This window comes from Cygnus olor, chromosome 5 (assembly GCF_009769625.2).
Source record: "Cygnus olor isolate bCygOlo1 chromosome 5, bCygOlo1.pri.v2, whole genome shotgun sequence".
NCBI classification, from domain to species: domain Eukaryota; kingdom Metazoa; phylum Chordata; class Aves; order Anseriformes; family Anatidae; genus Cygnus; species Cygnus olor.
Genome location: NC_049173.1, coordinates 24,496,123 through 24,514,079, shown reverse-complemented (window position 1 = coordinate 24,514,079; position 17,957 = coordinate 24,496,123). Strand labels below are relative to the sequence as shown.

Genomic DNA, 17,957 nt, shown 5'->3' with positions numbered 1-17,957 from the left:
AAAACCAGCCAAGGACACCTGAGCTTCCTGCAAAGCGGATCAGCATCCATCCCTTTTCCATGCCACTGGCATAAGTGGGAGAGCAGCTTTGGAGGCTGTTCCTCTGGAACCCAGCAAGGGGCAATGCCTGGGAAAAAGCAGATCTGGTGATCACAGAGGGCAGAGGTCCCACCCTTCTGTGTCTGTCTGTCTACACTCTCTCCAGGAAGGGATTCTCCTGGAGGCGAGCCTGGGCATGGAGCAGCTGAGCCGCATCGGTTGGGCAGAGGGATTTCAGGCGTGCTGCCGGCAGGGTGCCCTGGCTCCTGATTCAAGGCTGAGATTTTGGAGCATCACCTCCTGGGCACTTCTGCCTCATGGGCTCGGCACTGATGGATGGGCTCCACAGGGATCTGCCCCCCCTCAGCCCCTCCTCATCTTCCTGTCTCTACCCTAAGCTAGGACAATCTTCAAGTACAGAATGAGAAGGAAAACCAATGCATGGAAATCGGGCATTTTGCAGTCTAGCAGGATGACTTCTAAGCAGCCAGCACACTTTGGAGTCCTGCAGAGCCTCCAGAAGAGGCTTTGCCCAGGGGCCCTGGATCCCCCTGGGCACCCAGGTCCCCAGCCAGAGCCACAGGCTGCCTCTTATGGTGGGCAGAAGTGGTGCTGACATGGTCCAGGTGAATGGGGACAAGGAAACGCTGTCTGAAGACAGGACGAAGAAGCTCAGCCTGATGTTGAAGTGGAAAAAACTGCTTCTAGCAGTGGTAGCCACTAGGGCCTGAGTGAGGCAAGGTTTGCAGGGTGTGATAACGCATTGTGTTCAGCCAATATCACTGTCACAAGAGGAAAAGGCAAGCCTGTGGTTAGAAGAGAGGCGAGGAAATGCTTGGATGGTGAAAGCTAGCCTGTTTCTTTCAACTCTTTCCATTTTTCAAACCAAAGGCATTCTCTCTCTGTAAAACCTTCTTGCTGAACTCCATTGCCGCTTTCAGGACCCTCAGTCATTTCTGGAGACCCTGGCCTGGCCCCAGAGAAGAGCTGGACCCCAGCATCTTCCCATGCAGGTGCTGGACACGGAGCAAGCAGCCAGCACAGTGGCCGCAGTGCCGCCACTCACCCTGGGCTTCCCAGACTGTGAGCAAAGAAAGGAGCCAGGATGGTCTCATGACACCAGGAGTGGTGGGGTGGTGGGCCCTGTCAAACCTCAGCCCGGTTTGGTGTGGAGATGGTCAGCCTCCAGGAAGAAAACACATCGAAGATGTCAGGCCAAGAGGTAAGAGCTGTGTCTGTGGGGTAAGATGAATTCCCAGGCAGAATGGACAAGAGAAGGACATGAAACCTTGGGTCCAGCTCTGTCACATATCTTCTCTCCTCAGGATGGTCTGTGGTAGGCAGGCTTCCTCAGGACTTTCTCCAATGCCCCAGCAAAGGCTCTGGAAGCTGGGGAGGGGAGGGCAGGCACCGGTGCTAATGTGCAACACAAACCAAGCCCTCTGGTCCGTGCACAGTCAGGAAAGACCTTCAAGGTGAAAAAGATGCTTGAGGGAAAAATGGTGCTGGTAATTACTGTTGGCCTTTGGGGTTGTTCCAACAGAGAGAACGTCATTCTGCTGCCATAGCGGTACAAGGTACTTCTGTACTTCTACAACGCTGTGCTGCTGTGTGCTGAGACCACGATACTGCACGAGCGATGAGGAAAACGGGAACACCACTGAACAGGGCTCTCCTGAAAACTTTGCACTTCTACTGGATAAGACTTTACAGCACACAGTGCAGCGGTGGCAGAAAAAGCCCCCTCTGTAGCCTCCTTCCTGTATTTCCTTTTTTTTTCTTTTTTTTCTCCTCCATATCCACCCGGATCTGATTGCAACAAGGGCAGACCAGGGGGTTGGTTTTCAAGGGGATTCCTGCTGCTGTTTCAGCGCCTGCAGGCACGGCGCAGAGGAGCGTGTGGCTCGCGGAGCCGGCTCCATGGGTGAGCTGCCACCCCTCGCGCAGTGGGAGGTCTGCCTGGGGAGTGCTGCGGACGCCAAGCCAGACGTTTCAGGATCCAACTTTCCAGTGAAATTCAGACTTTTCTCTAGGACAAAAAAACTTGAAAAAACATGGGGAGTGGGAATGAAAACAAAACAATAGCCCTTCAAAGACTTGTTTCTTCATGCAGCACGGGGAGATGTGCAGCGAGCACAACCGGCACCGTGGTGCGCAGCCAAGCCCACGCTCAGGCTGCTTGCAAGCCTGTGCTGCAGTGTGAAATAAGGGACAGTGGGCAGTGAAAAACCAGCACCTGGAAGATGCTGGTTTATTGCCGTGGTCAGAAAATCCCCCAGACCCACCTAAACTGGCAGCTCCTGCATGGCAGAGGGTGTCCACCACTGGTGTGGGTTTCTCCTGAAGCACTGTGTGGTCACGGGGCCAGGGAGGAGGTGGAACAGAAGAGGGCCTGGGGCATGGACAAGCCACAGAAGGCCTTGCCTCAGCAAGTACAAACCCCTCCTCTACTGGCCAACTGCTTGTCCACTTTGTGTCTTCTACCAGGGAAACCCCGAGGATTTCAGACCCTCTGGCCGCACACCTCAGCAAGCAAGCCTCTCTGGTAAGTCTTGGAGTTAAAAAGTGAAAGAAAATAAATCTGAGATGGGAGAAACTTGGTCTTACATCATAGCAAACACCTTGCCTTCAGAAAAAAAATCTGCGTTACCTGTTTCCTTTGTCCCCATGTGCCTGAGGAGGACCAAGGTATCCGAATGCTCAAGGAAAACCAGTTCATACCCTCCCCGGGATCTGTGTTGACCTGTAGCTTCCAGAGAAAGATGAAACGCTCTCTGGACCTTGTTGGTTTTACTGTGCATGGACCATCGCTTGTGCTTGCTCCAGCATGTTCTCCGCAGGCCACCATATACCCCAAAATTGTATGTGGTCTGGTAGGTAAGTGGGAGCAGATCTGCCCAGCAGCGTGCCTGATACCGGCACTGCTCAAACGTCCTGCCTGTGTTTGGGCTTCCTCCCTTCCACATTCAAGTGTCTTGTCTCCAGCAGCTTCCTCAGCCTCTGATTCCCTTTTCACACTACCAGCTTTCTTTGGGCTTTATCTTCTGCCTGTTGCAAGGTAACACCCACTGCGGTAAGTCCTGGCCTGCTCACAGCGCACCTCTCCCTCCGATCTGAACCCAGCTTCGAACACCGTCCCTTTAGAGTGCAGACAGAGCATGCAAGTGCCTTAGCTTTTCTGAGGCGAGGCAAAATGCAAAGAATAGCAGGGATTGGTCATGGCAGGTTCACTCGGACAGATGCCTGCCTTGGTTTCCTCCTCTTCTCTGATGTCTTTCCGCACACAAACATGTACCAAACATGAAAGCTGCGCTCGACAGAGACATCCGGACGTATCCAGACTCTACTAACAATCAGTGTCTCGGGCAGACAGTCAATCCAAACAAGTTCTCCATTTGTCTAGCTCTTGCCTGGCTGCACTTCTGTACATTTGTAAGTGTTTACACTGAGCTCGCTTCTGCCTTTCTGTCTCTGGTTGCTGGAATGAAATTCCCAGAGCTGTCAAGTCTGCTCTGGTGCATGCCTCCCCGGGACGCACGAGCGCAATGCGGAGCTCTCGCCGAAGACCGCCGTGCCAAGAAGAAAGCTGGAAGCATTCACTGGACATGTTATCTCTGCGCACGTGACAGCAGGTCACTGAGTGACAGCCCAGCAACTCTGAGCGAGTGAAATGCGAGCCAGCAAGACCAGGAGACAGAAGGGACATGAGTGTGGGACGTGGTCTGCAGCAGGAGTGATGCAGAGTGATGCCTTCACGCTGGAAAAGCATAAGACCTGGGAGTCCCAGCTGAAGGTTACAGCGCTTGGTGGCTCCATTAAAGCAGAAAGATCACAGAGAAAGGAGTGTTTCCCTGGCTCTACCCCAGGGTGAGATTTCTTGTGTGCAAAGTCACCCCTCCGGAGAAAAGCGTGCCTCCATCCAGTGCCTGCCCTACAGCTCCCGCCGCTTGCACTGTGTGGTCTCCTGCATGTGGGGCTGGTTACAGGGCAGTCAGAGGTAGCCAACAGAGGAAGATGCTTGCACACAATTAAAGAGGACCAAAACAGCCCCTTCAGCCAGCCTGAATTCCTGCCAAAATCAAGACGATCCAGTTGGTCTCCGTGGGGAAACTGTATCCCCCAGAGCCAGAGGGACTGAGGACGGGATTTTCTAGTGGCACAGGAAGACGGCAGACCCACAGGGATACATTTTTCTTATCCCCATGGAATTAATCTGAAAAAAAGCCAGACAAGTGTCTGTCCACTCAATGAGGACCAGCAGCGACAACCTCCCTGGAGCTGCAGCTGGGACTCAGGCGTGTGCCGAGCCGGGGGAGTGGGACCTGCTGGCAGTCAGGAGGCATTTCTTAAACGCATTTGATCTGCTGGATGACTGCAAAGAGCACATGGGGGTATTTCATGGCTGTTTTCAAGGAAGCCTGTGATTAAGGAAGCATTTTGAAGCCTGAAGGTCTAAGTCCAGCAGAGCAGACCCTGCTGCAGCTCCAGCCATGACTGCTGAGAGAACCTAGCATCCTGGCATGGAGAAAGAGAAAGGAGGTGCAGAGATTTGGAAGCCATCTGCAGCCTAATAGAAGTGCTGAGCAGGCCCCCTGCTTCCTGATGGAGGGATCATGGGGAAACAGAGCAAGCAGGAGACTGCTGTGAGGTGGGCAGGAGAAAGCCATGACCAGGGGGACATGCAAGTCAGACACTCAGAGAGAAAATGCTAGAGTGCCATGGAAGAAGAGGAAGGGGCTGAGGCATCTCTGGGGGTATTTCCTAGCTTGCCCTGACCCCAGCAGCCATGTGGTCACCTGCACCCTGGTGTGCCCAGGGCTCCCTTGGGGCTGGCACACGGAGGAGCGCAGACGAGCAGCAGCATGGCCTAAGGCCATGGCAGAGCAGGGAAATGGCAGCAGTCAGAGCTCCCCGGAGCTGCACTGGGTTCCAGGATGCTGACAACCCAGTCTGTGATTGCAAGGAATTTGGCTCCAGACAGCATTACCCACTGGCTGAGGAGGAGCTGAATGAGGGCAGCACAGGGAGGACAAAGAGATGCAAACAGCTCTGGGAAGTGTACATGTGAGTGAGAGACAGCCCCGGGGCAGAGCTAGGAGGCACCGATATCACACTGGCACAAAACCTCCTGCCTTGGACACCTCTGTTCTGTGGTCAGACCGCTGCTGGGTCTGATCCAGCAGTAAAGATGCGAATGAGCAACCAGGCAGTGAAGGAGGACAGCAGGCAGGAAAGAAGTGAGCAGCTCCCTGCCTGCCTGAGCTGAGCTGCAGCTTCCCTGTACCACCCTGCAGTGCTGGCACAGGCCAGTACCTTGCCCTGCTCTGGATCCAGCCAGCACCAGAGGCTAGAGCTAGTCGCTCTCACCCCATCCCATTTCATCCCATCTCATCTCATCTCCCAGGCCTGAGCTCCCACGTCCATGCATGCCATGCTGGCAGCACCATGGGCAGCGAAGATGGGCAGCACGGCCACGTGTAAGGTGGACATCTCCCACGGGGGGCTGCCCCTCAGTCAGGAGCCCTTCAGCACAGCCGCTCCATTTTCCCCTGCAAGGCGTGGGGGGGTGATACACGATGGGCTGAGCCCCCCACCCCAGCTGAGATGGCACACCCACCCCCAACACACACACACACGCTGCCGGGCGTGTGAGGAATCCCTGCCGGGGCCAGGTGGGCCCGTCCAGCTCCCCAGCACCGGCGCAGCAGCGCTGGATGCCTGTGCCCCTGGAACGGACAGCGGGTGTGCTCCTGCCAATTGTTTGATGTAGTGTTATTTCCAGAGCCCCTGCCAAGCCCGTGTCGGGCTGAGAGCAAGCCCGTAACTCTATAGGGCCAAGTCTGCAGCCTCCTCCGCTAATATGGGACTACACCTCCTAAAACCACAGCCGTTGTTTTCCCGTTTCTCCCCCCGAATGGGTCTGGCATGGAGAGACCCTGGCAGCACAGGGCTGTCGCGGAAGCAGCGTGCCACGTGTGGAGCCAGCACCCACGTAGACCGCAGCTCCCCATGGCCGGGCAGCCATCCGTGCCCTGGCAGCAGTGCTTACCTGGCCGCGGGGGGCAGGCCAGGCACCTGTCCACCCCCCAGAAGAGCCCCACGCTGCCGCAGCAGTCCTCCAGCCTGGTCAGCCCCGGCAGGGGGTTGGTGCACTGCAGAGAGAGGAGCAGGAGGTCAGGCGTCTCCCTCCAGGCTGGGGTTGGGACCAAGCATCCGTCCCGCCTGGCTCACAAGGAGGGACAAGGCTCGGGGTCAGACGCTGGCACCGTGCTTGCAGCACAGCTCCCTGCAGGGCCGGGGATGCAGTTTAAGACAGTAAACAGTTCTGCAGACAGAAAAACACACGTCTCCCTCTCCTGCACCCCTCGGAGAGGAAGGGGACGTCCAATGGAGCAGAACACGCACCAGAGATGATATCACCCGGCAAAGCCCTCAGCTCAGCCCCACGCCTGGCCCATTAGCCAGCAAAATGGGTGCACCACTCCAGCCCTGCAGGGAGCTGGCGGTCAGGCACTTTCCTTTGCTTAATGAGTCTCTTTCCACCCCCCCTCAACCCCCCGGCAAGGCCCTCTGGATTACAGGCTTCCCCATCAGAGCTGAGCCGCCACAGCCCACAGGCCAGGTCTGGCCCCCGTCCACGTGCGGATGGCGGCGTGCCCGGCGCTTGCATTCCCATCAGCTGGGCTGCAGGCTGAGCCGGGAGAGGCGAGCGCACCCCGCCGGGCTCCACAGACTGGCCCCGCTGCAGCCGAGCAAGGTGTAAGCATGGCTGGGGCACCTCTGCCTCCCCCTCGCCTCTTCCGAGAGCTTCTCCCACTCTGGAGCTGCTGGACGAAGCTGCAGTGCTCCTGAGAGCATCCCTGAGCTGGCCACGGGGAAGGCAAGCCTGCTCCAGGGGTAAGAGTGCTATTGTCTGCCCGCAGAGGAACAGGGCTTTTTCAGCCCCCTTCTGAGATGCCTGGGGTCTGATCTCATTAGTTATTTATTTAGGGAATCCAGTTAGGGCTGTCTCGGATGGGAACAACTAAAGGATGGGACAGGAGCCCTGGGAAAGGGCTGAGCAGGGAGAGGAGGCAGAGTCCCAGGCTGCCCCGCTGGGGTCTTGCTGAGAGCGAGCTGCTCCAGGGAACTCACAGGTGTTCCTGTGGGTGCCAAAAACCTCCAATACTTTTCCAGTGACGCAAGAGAAACATATGGGGAGAGACAAAATAAGAAATTATGATGACTGCGGGACGGGGGTGAGAAAGCCCCTCACGTGCATTTGCTTCCCAAGCCCTGACCGAGCTGCCCAGGAAGGCGACGTTCCATGGAAATCAGACTTTCATTTATCGTCTGAGGGGGAAAGGAATTTTCCTATGTTTTATACGTTTCCTACAATAATCACAGAGCGTGGCTGTAAATGTTGCTATAAATAGGGCACCCTTTTTTAAACGAGACTGTGTGTGAAAGCTATCAAGTCTGGGCTACGCTGCCCCGGGGCACAGCCTGCTCGGGGCAACACAGCAAGGCCTCTCTCTTGGGCCAAAACAAGGGATTTTCTTCCCAACTAATACATACAATGCATTCTTCCGGCATAACACATCGCTGCCCATGCCCGTAGGACTTGGGTGTTGTCCACACTGAACAGCTTCACGTGATGGAAGTCTACCATTCCTGCCCCATATGCAAACACACCACACACACAACAAGAAATATCTCCATATATACTCCAAAACCCCGTGGATGACCCTTTACCTGCCCATGGAGTGCCTCCCGAAAGCACCTCCCCAGCAGCCCTGGGGGTCTCTGCTGCCGGCCCCCCTCAGTGGCAATGCTGTTGCCGTTGCCATTGGTGTAGGTGTGCCAGGGCACGGCGGGCAGCTGAGGCACCAGCACCGCCTCCACGCTGTTCTCCTCCGACACCTCCGAGTCGCCCCGCACCCTGGCCACCTGGTGGATCTGCACGGTGGCTTCCGGAGGGTGGTTGATGTGGACATTCACCAGGGAAGGGTTCAGGGAAGCTGGAAGGCAAGTTTATAGCACAGTCGTGACAATCTGGCAGCCGTCGGGCACCTGAAGAGCATCTTGTCCATCACCAAAGTTACAAGAGAGGAGATGTCTGCTGACCCCTGCAGGGTTCTCTGCTTCTGTGTTTTGTCCTGAAAACAGTACAAAGCTACCAAAAGTGTTCTCCAGCAACCTGAGCCCTTCAGAAGCTAGGAGAACCACTTTTCTAATAACCTAGCCAAAAAATGCAAACATAAGGAGACAGTGGCTTCCATGGAGCTGCGAATGGCTGCTCTGATGATCTGAGGAGGAAGGTGCAGAAATATCAGGGAGACCTGGCGTTCTGGCAGAGGAAACTAGAGTCATAAGGGAGCCACCAGCATGGGAAATGGTGGTAAGGATGGGTTTTTAAATCTAATTCTAGTACAAAATTCAGGAAATCTGACTCAACACCCACCCCTCTCACCTGTGCCGGAGCTAGCCCCATCTACCTCTTGCTCCCCTTTCCTCCCCACAGCACTTCTCCTACACCCCGTTTCCCACACCCCCTGCCTCGGTCTCCCTTTGGTCTCCTGGCCACAGCTCGGTCCCCAGGCCACAGCTTCACAAGCCCAAGCATTGGCCCAAGGGCCCTTCCCCAAGCCGGGTGCCTCAGCGGGCAGAGGAACCAGGGCTCTGGAGCCCCCGGCCACACTCACCCAGCTGGTTGGACAAGGGCAGGGTGTAGGTGGAGTGCTTCATGGAGCCGCCGGACGGCGTGTTCAGCGCTCTCCCTCCTTGCTTCTTTTCCAGAGAGGGGGCCGGCAGGTGGCAAAACTTCCCCGTGGAGTTGGAGGGGCACCAGCACTCGTCCCGGCCCACACAGCGGCCTCCGTTCAGGCAGGGGATCTGGCAGAAGTCTGCAAGGCAAAGGGACACCAGCTCAGTGGTGACACCGAGCCACTGCCTCTGGCTGAGGAGCTGGTGCAAGCCCCGTGGTGCCCCAGGGGCCTACCCATTGCCCAGCCCTGTCCCCCCTGCACCCCACTACCCAGCACGTGGGGAATCCAGGGCCCTCACCGAGCCCCACGCAGAGCTGGGGCCATAACTTGGTGAAGAGCCCTCGCATGGGGCCGCGGCCAGCGTGGGGCGTCCACACTGTGGGGCCGAGGTGGTGGTGCTGGCCCAGCAGGACCCCTCGGAGCGGGGCAGGGTCTGTGGCAGCCACAGGCAGCCAAGTCAGCACAATTCCTGCTCTTCTGCATCGGGGGATCGCGAGCCCCCTCCCCACTTGGCAGGGCTTTGCCTCCCAGCCCGGGAGGGAGCTGAGCAGGGACGGGAGAGGCAGAGGAGAGAACAGGCAGGGAGCCACGTGCAGGGCCTCTCTCCCGGCCAGTCCTGGCCCTGCCAGCAGCTGGGGTGGGGGAAGTGTGGAGTGGGACAGAACTGGGAGCAATTCGTCTGCTCGGAAAAAGCATCCGCTGATGAAACTGAAGTCACGTCTTTCTGGCCTCATCAGATGGCTGGAGCAACCCTCTCCGTGTGAGCAGCACTTGGGCAAGGCATGGGATTTCCCAGCGGATCATCCTGACTCATTTCAGTGTGAGATGAGACACTGCTATTGCACATCCCAGCACAGCTTGTGATGTTCACCCCAGGGGACGGGCTCCCACCCTGCTGGGATCTCATTTGATCAAGCCCAGCAGACAGTTCTGCGGGGAACAGACACTCTTTGGACTGGGATCCAGGCATAAATTACCAGGAACCCCAAAACACAACTGCCAGACTTTGCACACTCTCAGTGTTGGAGGAACCTGAGAGTCACAGAGGCATCCAGAGGACCAGTCCCACCAGGTCCCGTTGGCTGCTCCCACAGCTGGCTGCAGGACGATGTGCCCACCCCACAGCCGGGTATCCCAGTGACCTGCCGAGCAATCCCAGCAGCTCTCAAAGGCAAGCAGAGCTTTCTGCAGCCCTGTCTATAGGAGCAGCTTGCAACCTGCAGCCAGCTCTCCTGGCTGCCACGTGAGTGAAAGGAGAGAACAGGAGGAAATTAGGTGATGAAAGTCAGCCCCAGGACTGGATGCCAATGAAAGCAGTGAGCTGGCTCGGAGAAGGAGGGGGCGGCGAGGCTTGGCTGCAGGCCTGACTCGAGTGCATGCGTCCCCCCTACCTGGGGCGGGATGGAAACAGAATTTGCTTGCCCAGGAAAGAGAGCAATGAGGCAAGGTCTGTCTTCTTCCCCCAGAGACAGAGATGGAGTAAGCCCCAAGGACTCCAGGAGACATCTTTCTGCACTGGGAGAGGCCATCTCCTCCCATCCCCAACCAGCCCAAGCCCTCCGTCTGTAGAGGCAGGAAAGGCAGAAGGAGGAGAGAGGGGGAGCAGGCACAAAGGCGGGCTGGGGGCCTTGGGGTGCTCACAGATGCGGAAGCCAGACTTGGGATCGTGGTCGTGCCCCCCTTGGCTGTACAGAGTGGTGGTGTCTCCCTTCTCGCAGCTGTTGTAACAGCGCCCGCTCCGGCACGTCTGCTTGCAGATGGTAGGCGTGAAGACGATTTTTATCTTCCTAATCTTCTCTGTCAGGTTGGCCCCTATGGAGGAGAAGGACAGTGCTAAGTGGAAGAAGCATCTCCAGACCAGGGGGCGCTTAATCTGCATCTCGAACTCCAATGCATTCCCAGAGCAAGGGCTTGCCCCCTGCTCGCTCCAGCCTGTCCTCGGCTCCATCAGTAAGGGTTTGTCAACACAGGAAAAATCTCCAGCAGTATGCTCTGCCTGTCTAGTTCCAGGGGCATAACTCCCTGGCGAGGGCCACGGACCCACTAACAGGTTTTGTGTTTTTTTTCTGTTTTAAGCAACATTCCTTCTCAAACCATTTCAGTAGCATGAAGCCTGGCTGCCCTTAAGCCACTGACAAGCTTCCCACAAAAATAACCACACTGGTGTCCGTCAAGGACAGCATGAGGTTTTGAGTATATCCATGTCTCCCTGCGAGTGTCTGCTGACCTCCTGCGGTTACCTGCACTCCTCTCCTGGTCCCTTGCCATCGTCACATTAGGTACGGGGGAGAATCGCACTGACAGCTCTTGGAGGCTTGTGGAAAATGAACAACAGGCAGAACTGTTGTGCAGCCACGAACTAGCTGGCTTGACACCAGAGCCCTCCATCCCTGCCCAGCAAGACAGCAGTTTTGTGGGTCCCCCCTTGCCGTGCTCACCCCCCACTCTTCCCATTTCAATCCCTAATTTCAGATCACAACTTCAGTCAGGCTCACAGCCCTGCTTATAAGGGCTGAGATGCTACATGGTGCCTTGGAGCTTCCTTGGGGAGCCGTGGCTTCAGGGGCAGCCAAGCTGCAGAAGACAACTTGCATCTGTCCTAGCTGGGGAGCTACAGCGGCTCTGCCTTGGAACTGCAGGCAGCCCGGCCTGATCCCTGCTCATGTCAGAAGGCACAAAGGGGGCAGCCAAAGGGAAGAACTAGGTGCCGGTTACACAATCTGACCTCCAGGGCTGCTCTAACAGAGAGAGAAGCTGGGAGGCACCGTTCCTACAGGCTGAGGCAATCCCTGCTTCAGGGCAGCACGCTCGGGTGATGTTCAACAGCCCTGGCAGGCATCTGTCACCGCCCCAGCTGCCAGCATTTTCCTCCCCTTTAGTGGGGTCTCCTTCTTCACCAAGCTCAGCAGCATCACCATTCTCACCCCTCTTTTCTCAGTCCTCAGCTTTTCTCCATTCTGCTCCCTTCTCCCCCTTGGAGCTGAGCTCTCTTCTCCTCCCCTCCCCACTTCCAAGGTACTACAGGGATGTCTGGGACCTCCTGTGACACCCCAGGACACAAGAAGAAGCCCCAACAGAGTGACAGCCCTGCAGGCCTTACCCCTTGCAGCCAACGTGTGCTCCTGGGAAACCGCGTGGGGCCCAGAGCTGCTCTGCTCGTGCCCATGCCCGTTGGGGAGCGCGTTAGATGTGAGCTGGCCATGGCTGGCTGGGTACCGCCGGACAGTCCGCGAGGGCCCCGTGTGCTGCGGGGAGACAGGAGAGCCGATTCTGCTCTGAGTCCTGCGGGAGAGAGAAAAGGAACGGATATTCCTCACGAGTAACTGCGCCTGTGGACATCCCCAGTGCCACTCTGAGCCACCACCGCCCCTGGTGATGAACTGACCTCAGCACTGCAGCCACCAAGGTCCAGTGCTCACCAAGGTACCCTTCCCCATGGGATCACATAGGGCAGCCACAGCACAGGACACCCGGCTGCCTTGCAGAACCCCTGCCTGCCATCGCTGCTCCTTGCCCCACCACAGCCCCCCAGCAAACGCAGGCAGCTTCGGACCTGCTCGTTCCTACGGTGGGGAGCTTCCTCTGGCCTTGTGTTCACAGACCCAGCCGAGCACTGAAAGGAACACAAAGGCAGCCAGAAGCAAAGCCAGGCCAAGCAAATAAACAAAACTTGGCCCTCGAGAGTCACAAACAAGAGCAAATGACCAAGAACTGAGTGTGGTTACAACTTTCTGCAGTAATTTCATGTATGGCTTTTGGTGTTTTCTGGGGACCAAGCATGGCAAAGCCTCCTAGCTGATAAGGTGACACTTCTTACAAGCTGTGACAAGGAGACAGAGAGCACTACGCAGAGCTCATTGCATTTAACCCAGCACAACAGCACATCCCTGTTGCACTCGCTCCCACTCCCTTGTACTGACTGAGCCCCAGGTGGGTGCTTGGTGCTTGTCAGCAAACTTCTCCCTCGCTCTTGTCTGCACCACCTGCAAAGTAAAAGACTTCAGCACACCAGGGTCCAAAACAGGTTGGCTGCCCACATGCCCCGCGTTCCTTTCAAATCCCAGCCTCATATTCCATCGAAATCAATCGTAAGCACCAACAGGTCTTTGTCTTGCCCTGTCCACCCCAACACCTCCACCTCTGGCTGAACGGCTGGGGCAAAGAGGCTCGCCCTTTCCCACTGAAGTGCATGAAGACGTCCATCACATTTTATGTTGTTTTTTTTTTGCCATTTTCCCTGTCACAGTCAGCACACAGGAGGTATTACAGTGTCTGCTGGGAACACGAATTTCTAAAATCAATGGGAGTAGATAATCCAACGAGAGCTGGCTGACAGCAGCTCTGGCTCACTGATATTCCTGGCTTGGTTGTCTTGGCATAATGGTAGGATTTGGGGAGATGGAAAGGCAGCTAACAGTGTGCTGGTATTTGAACAGGTCAAGCATGATACACAAGGTAACTGCTGGCCAGGGAGCCAGAAATCAACCCTGAGCAACATAATGGAAAAGATGACGCACAGGTCGATTAATTAGGAACTAAAGGAAAGGAATACATAAATGAGATCAAGTCAACAAGGTCTATGGAGAACTGTTCTTCTCAAATGAGTCTATTTTCATCATTTGATAGAATTACAAACACACGACAGGCTTGGAGGCTTTGCTACTCCGATAAAAAAAATAAACACAGCAGTACAGTGTCAATCAAGCACATGTGAAATGAATAACAAACTGGCGATGTGACAGGACACAAGAAGCAATTGTCACTGGGGAGCGAATTAGATGGGTTCCAGAGTGATCAGTACGAGGTCTGGCAGGACTCTACAATTTCATCTGGAAATAAATATTTTTATTTCGAAATAAACATGCGATCGACATTGATAATGTGTGCTGCTGACACACAAATTTGCAATGTGGTGTATCATGATGAGAACAGAGCAATCATACAGAGCGGTTTGGATCACTTTGTAGGGCAAATCCATCCAAGCAATATGGGATTTTAATACAGCCAAATGCAGAATTACACTTCTAGAAAGAAGGAATGCAGGCAGCAGCTGCAGATAGGAGACTATCCTGGAAACCAGCAATTCTGAAAAGATTTCAGGGGTAATGACAAGCAATTAAACATGAGCTGTCAGCTCGATACCCTGACATCAGGGTAGTAAAACACTACAGGAACAGGGAGGTGTTTTACCTCTCTGCACATCCTCATCGCAGTAGGGAGCGTATATGCTAAAATATCACATCTAGTTCTGACGTGAAATATGTCACACTTTCTGAGGGATGTTGAAAAACCAGGGAGGGTACAGGAAAAAACATGACAAAAATAATTTGAGGGCTGGTGAAAATGCCATTCTTTAAGAAACCTAAAGTTGTCAATCTCTTCGATTATCAAGAAGAAGATGAAGAGGTGCTCTGATTACAGGGCACAGGCTTCTCCACAGGAACAAACTGCCAGGTGTAAAGAGCCTTGTAATCTAACAAACAAAAAAAGGCAGAACATGAAACGACATCTGCAAACCAAAGCCAAATTATTCCCTGCTAGAAATCACGCCCACACCCACGTGCATCAGTCTAGCTGCCCTCCTTCTGCCAAAAGACACCAAAGCAGTGGGCTCCTGATAGCATGGCTTCAGGGGAGGAAAGAGTACTTCTGGGACATATCAGTGGAACGCTGCAGATATAACTGAATGGAGATTAGTAATCTGTGCTATCACATAGGCTCTTTCAGTTTATTTATTGATCTGTTGATTGTTTCTGGCCTTGACAGAAGTCCCCGGACTGGATACCTGCAGCCTATTTGTTTCTAATGCAGGGAAGCCTGAAAGGTGAAGCGGCTGAGCTGCTGTAAGGAGGCAGGCACAGGAGTCCTGAGGAGGGAGCAGCACAGGTGACCCACGCTTCCTGCACTGCAGCGTTGCAGACTGAAGGTTTATACGCTGTTCAGAGCAGAGTCTTGCTAAAGGTCATGCAGGGATGGAGGCAGAGCAAATAGCATTGGTCAATGAGCAGGGATGGATAATAAAATTCATCAGAGATGTTACCTACTGATAAAAATACTTGTTGTTGTTAAAATCAAGATTGGAACTGAGATGAGTGCAGCAAACAGTGCTTATTTTTTCAGTGATCAGTAAGAATAACCAGAATAATTGCAGAGAAGTGAACATTATTTGAACACCACATCAGTCCCTACCAACCTCTTCCAGAAGCTCTCCTGATATTCTGCAGGGTACCACCTACCCCCGACTTCCACAAGGGCCACAACATGACCTGCCCACACATTTCTAAGCTACTAATCCAGCCCTGCTGCCAACAAGGAAACTTCTGGTTCCTGTTACCTTCTCCTTTGCTACCTGGTGTGCTACCACTTCCTTTGTTTGGAAAGAAGGAAAAGCCATACAGAGCTCTAGTGAGGCTAAATGAGCCCTACCAAGCTCTGGAAGCTGAGGAACACGTTCTCTGATTTCTGGTGAGAGATCCCAAGCATAGTCTTATGGGTGAACATGGGGACTCCAGGACTTTGCATTGTACAGGTAGAAGCACCCAAAAGGGAAAAGGCAAGAGTTCCCCAGCCCAGCAATGCTTACTGTCCTGGTGCTGATCATCCTAGGGCAACTTGAACCCTGAGTTTTGATGAGTCTCTGGGTAAGGGTGGCCAGTGGCATAAGGCAAAGAGATATCAGTTCTGGCGCTTGAAAATACTCACACCGTGGTTATCCTTGAGGAAGGGAGCATGCTATGTGCAAGCAGAAGGGCTTGGCTGGGCACAGCCCATAGCCTGCACAAAGGAATTCCATCCCTCAGCTCTGGGGACAACTCCGATGATTCCCAGGATCATCAGATTTTGTAGGGGAAAAACAGCAAACATATGAAGAGCTATCCAAAAAGTAATCATTAGTGTCTCAGTTATGAAGAAAAGCGGATTATAGGGGCTCACTGCAGGCAGGCAGTGCCAGCCTCATAAAGGAAAAATGGAGGAGGAACATTACTCCAAGCCTCACCATACCAGAGGAAAAGCCATCCTACTGGGATCCTGTTGGCAAACTATTCCAGTGTGTGTCGCAGCGGGGAGAGGCAGATTTGCTTTGAATTAATTTGTTTATTTGGTCTATTCTAGGCAGATGAGCTCTGGGATTTGTACACTGGGTTGAGTAACACCCTCCTACCCCAGGCCACAGAAATCAATGGCAAAGGGCGTCTTTCCATCCCAGTTTGTCAGATCCAATCCATCCCCAAGTCATGCCAAGCAGCTGGCTCAAGGTCAGGGAATGTAAAACAGAGATTTTCCCCTCCAAATTGTCATAGTCAGTCCATGCTGGGCAGAGGGGGACTGGCTCGCTTGGAGGGTTTCAGGGAATGGGCCCTGAGCTCCCCATGTCGGCACAGACCTGGCCAGAAGGCATTAGCAACCCGTAACCATTTGGTGGATCTTAATATATGTCCAGAGCTTGAAGTCTCTGTTCCAGAGACTTCGGTTCCAGTTCAGTTCCCAGATCCCAGAGATCTTCAGTGCCACAAATTCTCTTCCCTGAGTGGCTGTCCTTGGGGGAACAGAGAGGACAGGGAACAGACGGTGCGGCTCCAGATCACCATAGGGATTCCCAGCAGAGGGGGGATTCGTGCTACCTCTCACCATGCACCTGCTCCGGGAAGAGGCACTGAAGAGGAAGAGGAGGTTGAGACCTCGAGAACTACGCCCTGGGGCACTTAAAGTCCCAAGGCTTCACATTCATTCAATCTCACAGCCTCCCCCAGCGCGGCATTACTCACTTCCACGCTTCCAGCCAGGCACAAGGCCAGCACAGATCTCTGCCGCATGGAGCCTCTGCAGAGAGGCAGTGGTCTCTTCCTTTATAGGCAACTGCCTGCCAAGCAGCTGGTTTCCCTGCTCTTCATCCGTCAGAGCTGCTGACAGCTCTCTCCGTGTCAGGCACAGCCTGTGGGGCAGGGACAGCATGCAGGCTCCTGGGACACCTCTCCTGTGCTGCCCCAGGACACCCACCCTGCTGCGTCCCGCTAACATCAGCAGTGCCCGGGGGGAAGCACGGGTCCAGAAGGGAAGGCAGAGGAAGCGGTACTGCCCCTCAAAGAGCAGGGATGCCTGTCCTCCTGCTGGTCTCACCAGGCTGAGCGCTGCGAGGTCACTGGCTGAGAGACTTCAGCCACTGGCACGTGGGAAATTTCATTCAAAATTACCAGAGGTGCAGGACAGGAGGGAGCTGTGCAGACAGACTGACCCGCATCTGAAACAGCTCAAACCTACCCAACAAGCACGTGTAGCTGCCCTCTTCTGAGGTGCAGGACGAGGGCCAGAGGACACTTGCCAGCACTCAGGAGAACCAAGGTAGGTCTGGTTCCTTGTGTCCTCATGCAACACATCCAAATGACACCTGTAGGACGTTCAGCAAAGGAACTGCACACCTACCACATGCACCTTTCTTCTGCCTCTCCTTTCCTCCCTGGGAAGACAATAGCATCTGTGTTAAGATAACCTCTTTTAAAAAGTCTTTGTTACTGGTTACATTCTGCTCTGTATTTATTTCAGAGACAGCAGGCCAGAGTAAGTGCAAAAATGCATTCCCTGACACGACAGCTCCCCTGCCCAGTCCCAGATGCACCTGCAAGGTGCCTGCTCCCTGGTACCTCTCACCCCACGGAGGACAGAGCAGAAGGCTGAGCTAGCAGGCTCCTGGTAACAACACTGATGAGCGTGACGACTGCTGTTTTCTGAACCAACCACATTTTTCTTTAAAAGCCTGTCATTTCAAGACCAGGCACACAGGATCACAATAACCAAGTCAAAATCACCACGACCTCGGGGTCCAAAAAGCAAAACCGTTTTCCTAACCCACTGTATATAGAAAGCGTTTTGACAAACGCTCCGGTCACTTCTGATGATCACACTTGATGTGGGTAAACAAAAGCCATGAGGAATCCAGGTGGACGTACAGCTGCGGCTCCTCTCCGTGATCCAAGGGCAGCTGTCCTCTTTGGGGCTGGAGGCAAAGGTGGCGAATTCTTCAAAGCACTTCCCTCTCCCCACCAGCAACACCTCAGTCTTTCCTGGATTTCGCTTCTATCGGCTGCTCTTTGTTCAGATGTTGGTTTTGGCCAGATCGCTAGCGAGCTTGGAAGTGGTGTACTTCGCATCTTGCATAAAGGAAATGCAGAGCCA

General features: G+C 54.5%; 1 protein-coding gene across 2 annotated transcripts in view; it reads right to left on the bottom strand.

The window, feature by feature from the left end:
* LTBP2 (latent transforming growth factor beta binding protein 2) overlaps positions 1–17,957 on the bottom strand; it is a 64,843-nt gene that overhangs the window by 25,007 nt on the left and 21,879 nt on the right. For both annotated transcript variants that reach the window (XM_040560156.1, XM_040560157.1), the window contains exons 4-8: positions 11,887–12,068; positions 10,428–10,598; positions 8,724–8,924; positions 7,774–8,039; positions 6,089–6,191 (exon numbers count right to left, since the gene is read on the bottom strand). In XM_040560156.1, coding sequence (XP_040416090.1) covers positions 6,089–6,191; positions 7,774–8,039; positions 8,724–8,924; positions 10,428–10,598; positions 11,887–12,068 — 923 coding nt within the window. The remainder of the gene's footprint in view (positions 1–6,088; positions 6,192–7,773; positions 8,040–8,723; positions 8,925–10,427; positions 10,599–11,886; positions 12,069–17,957) is intronic.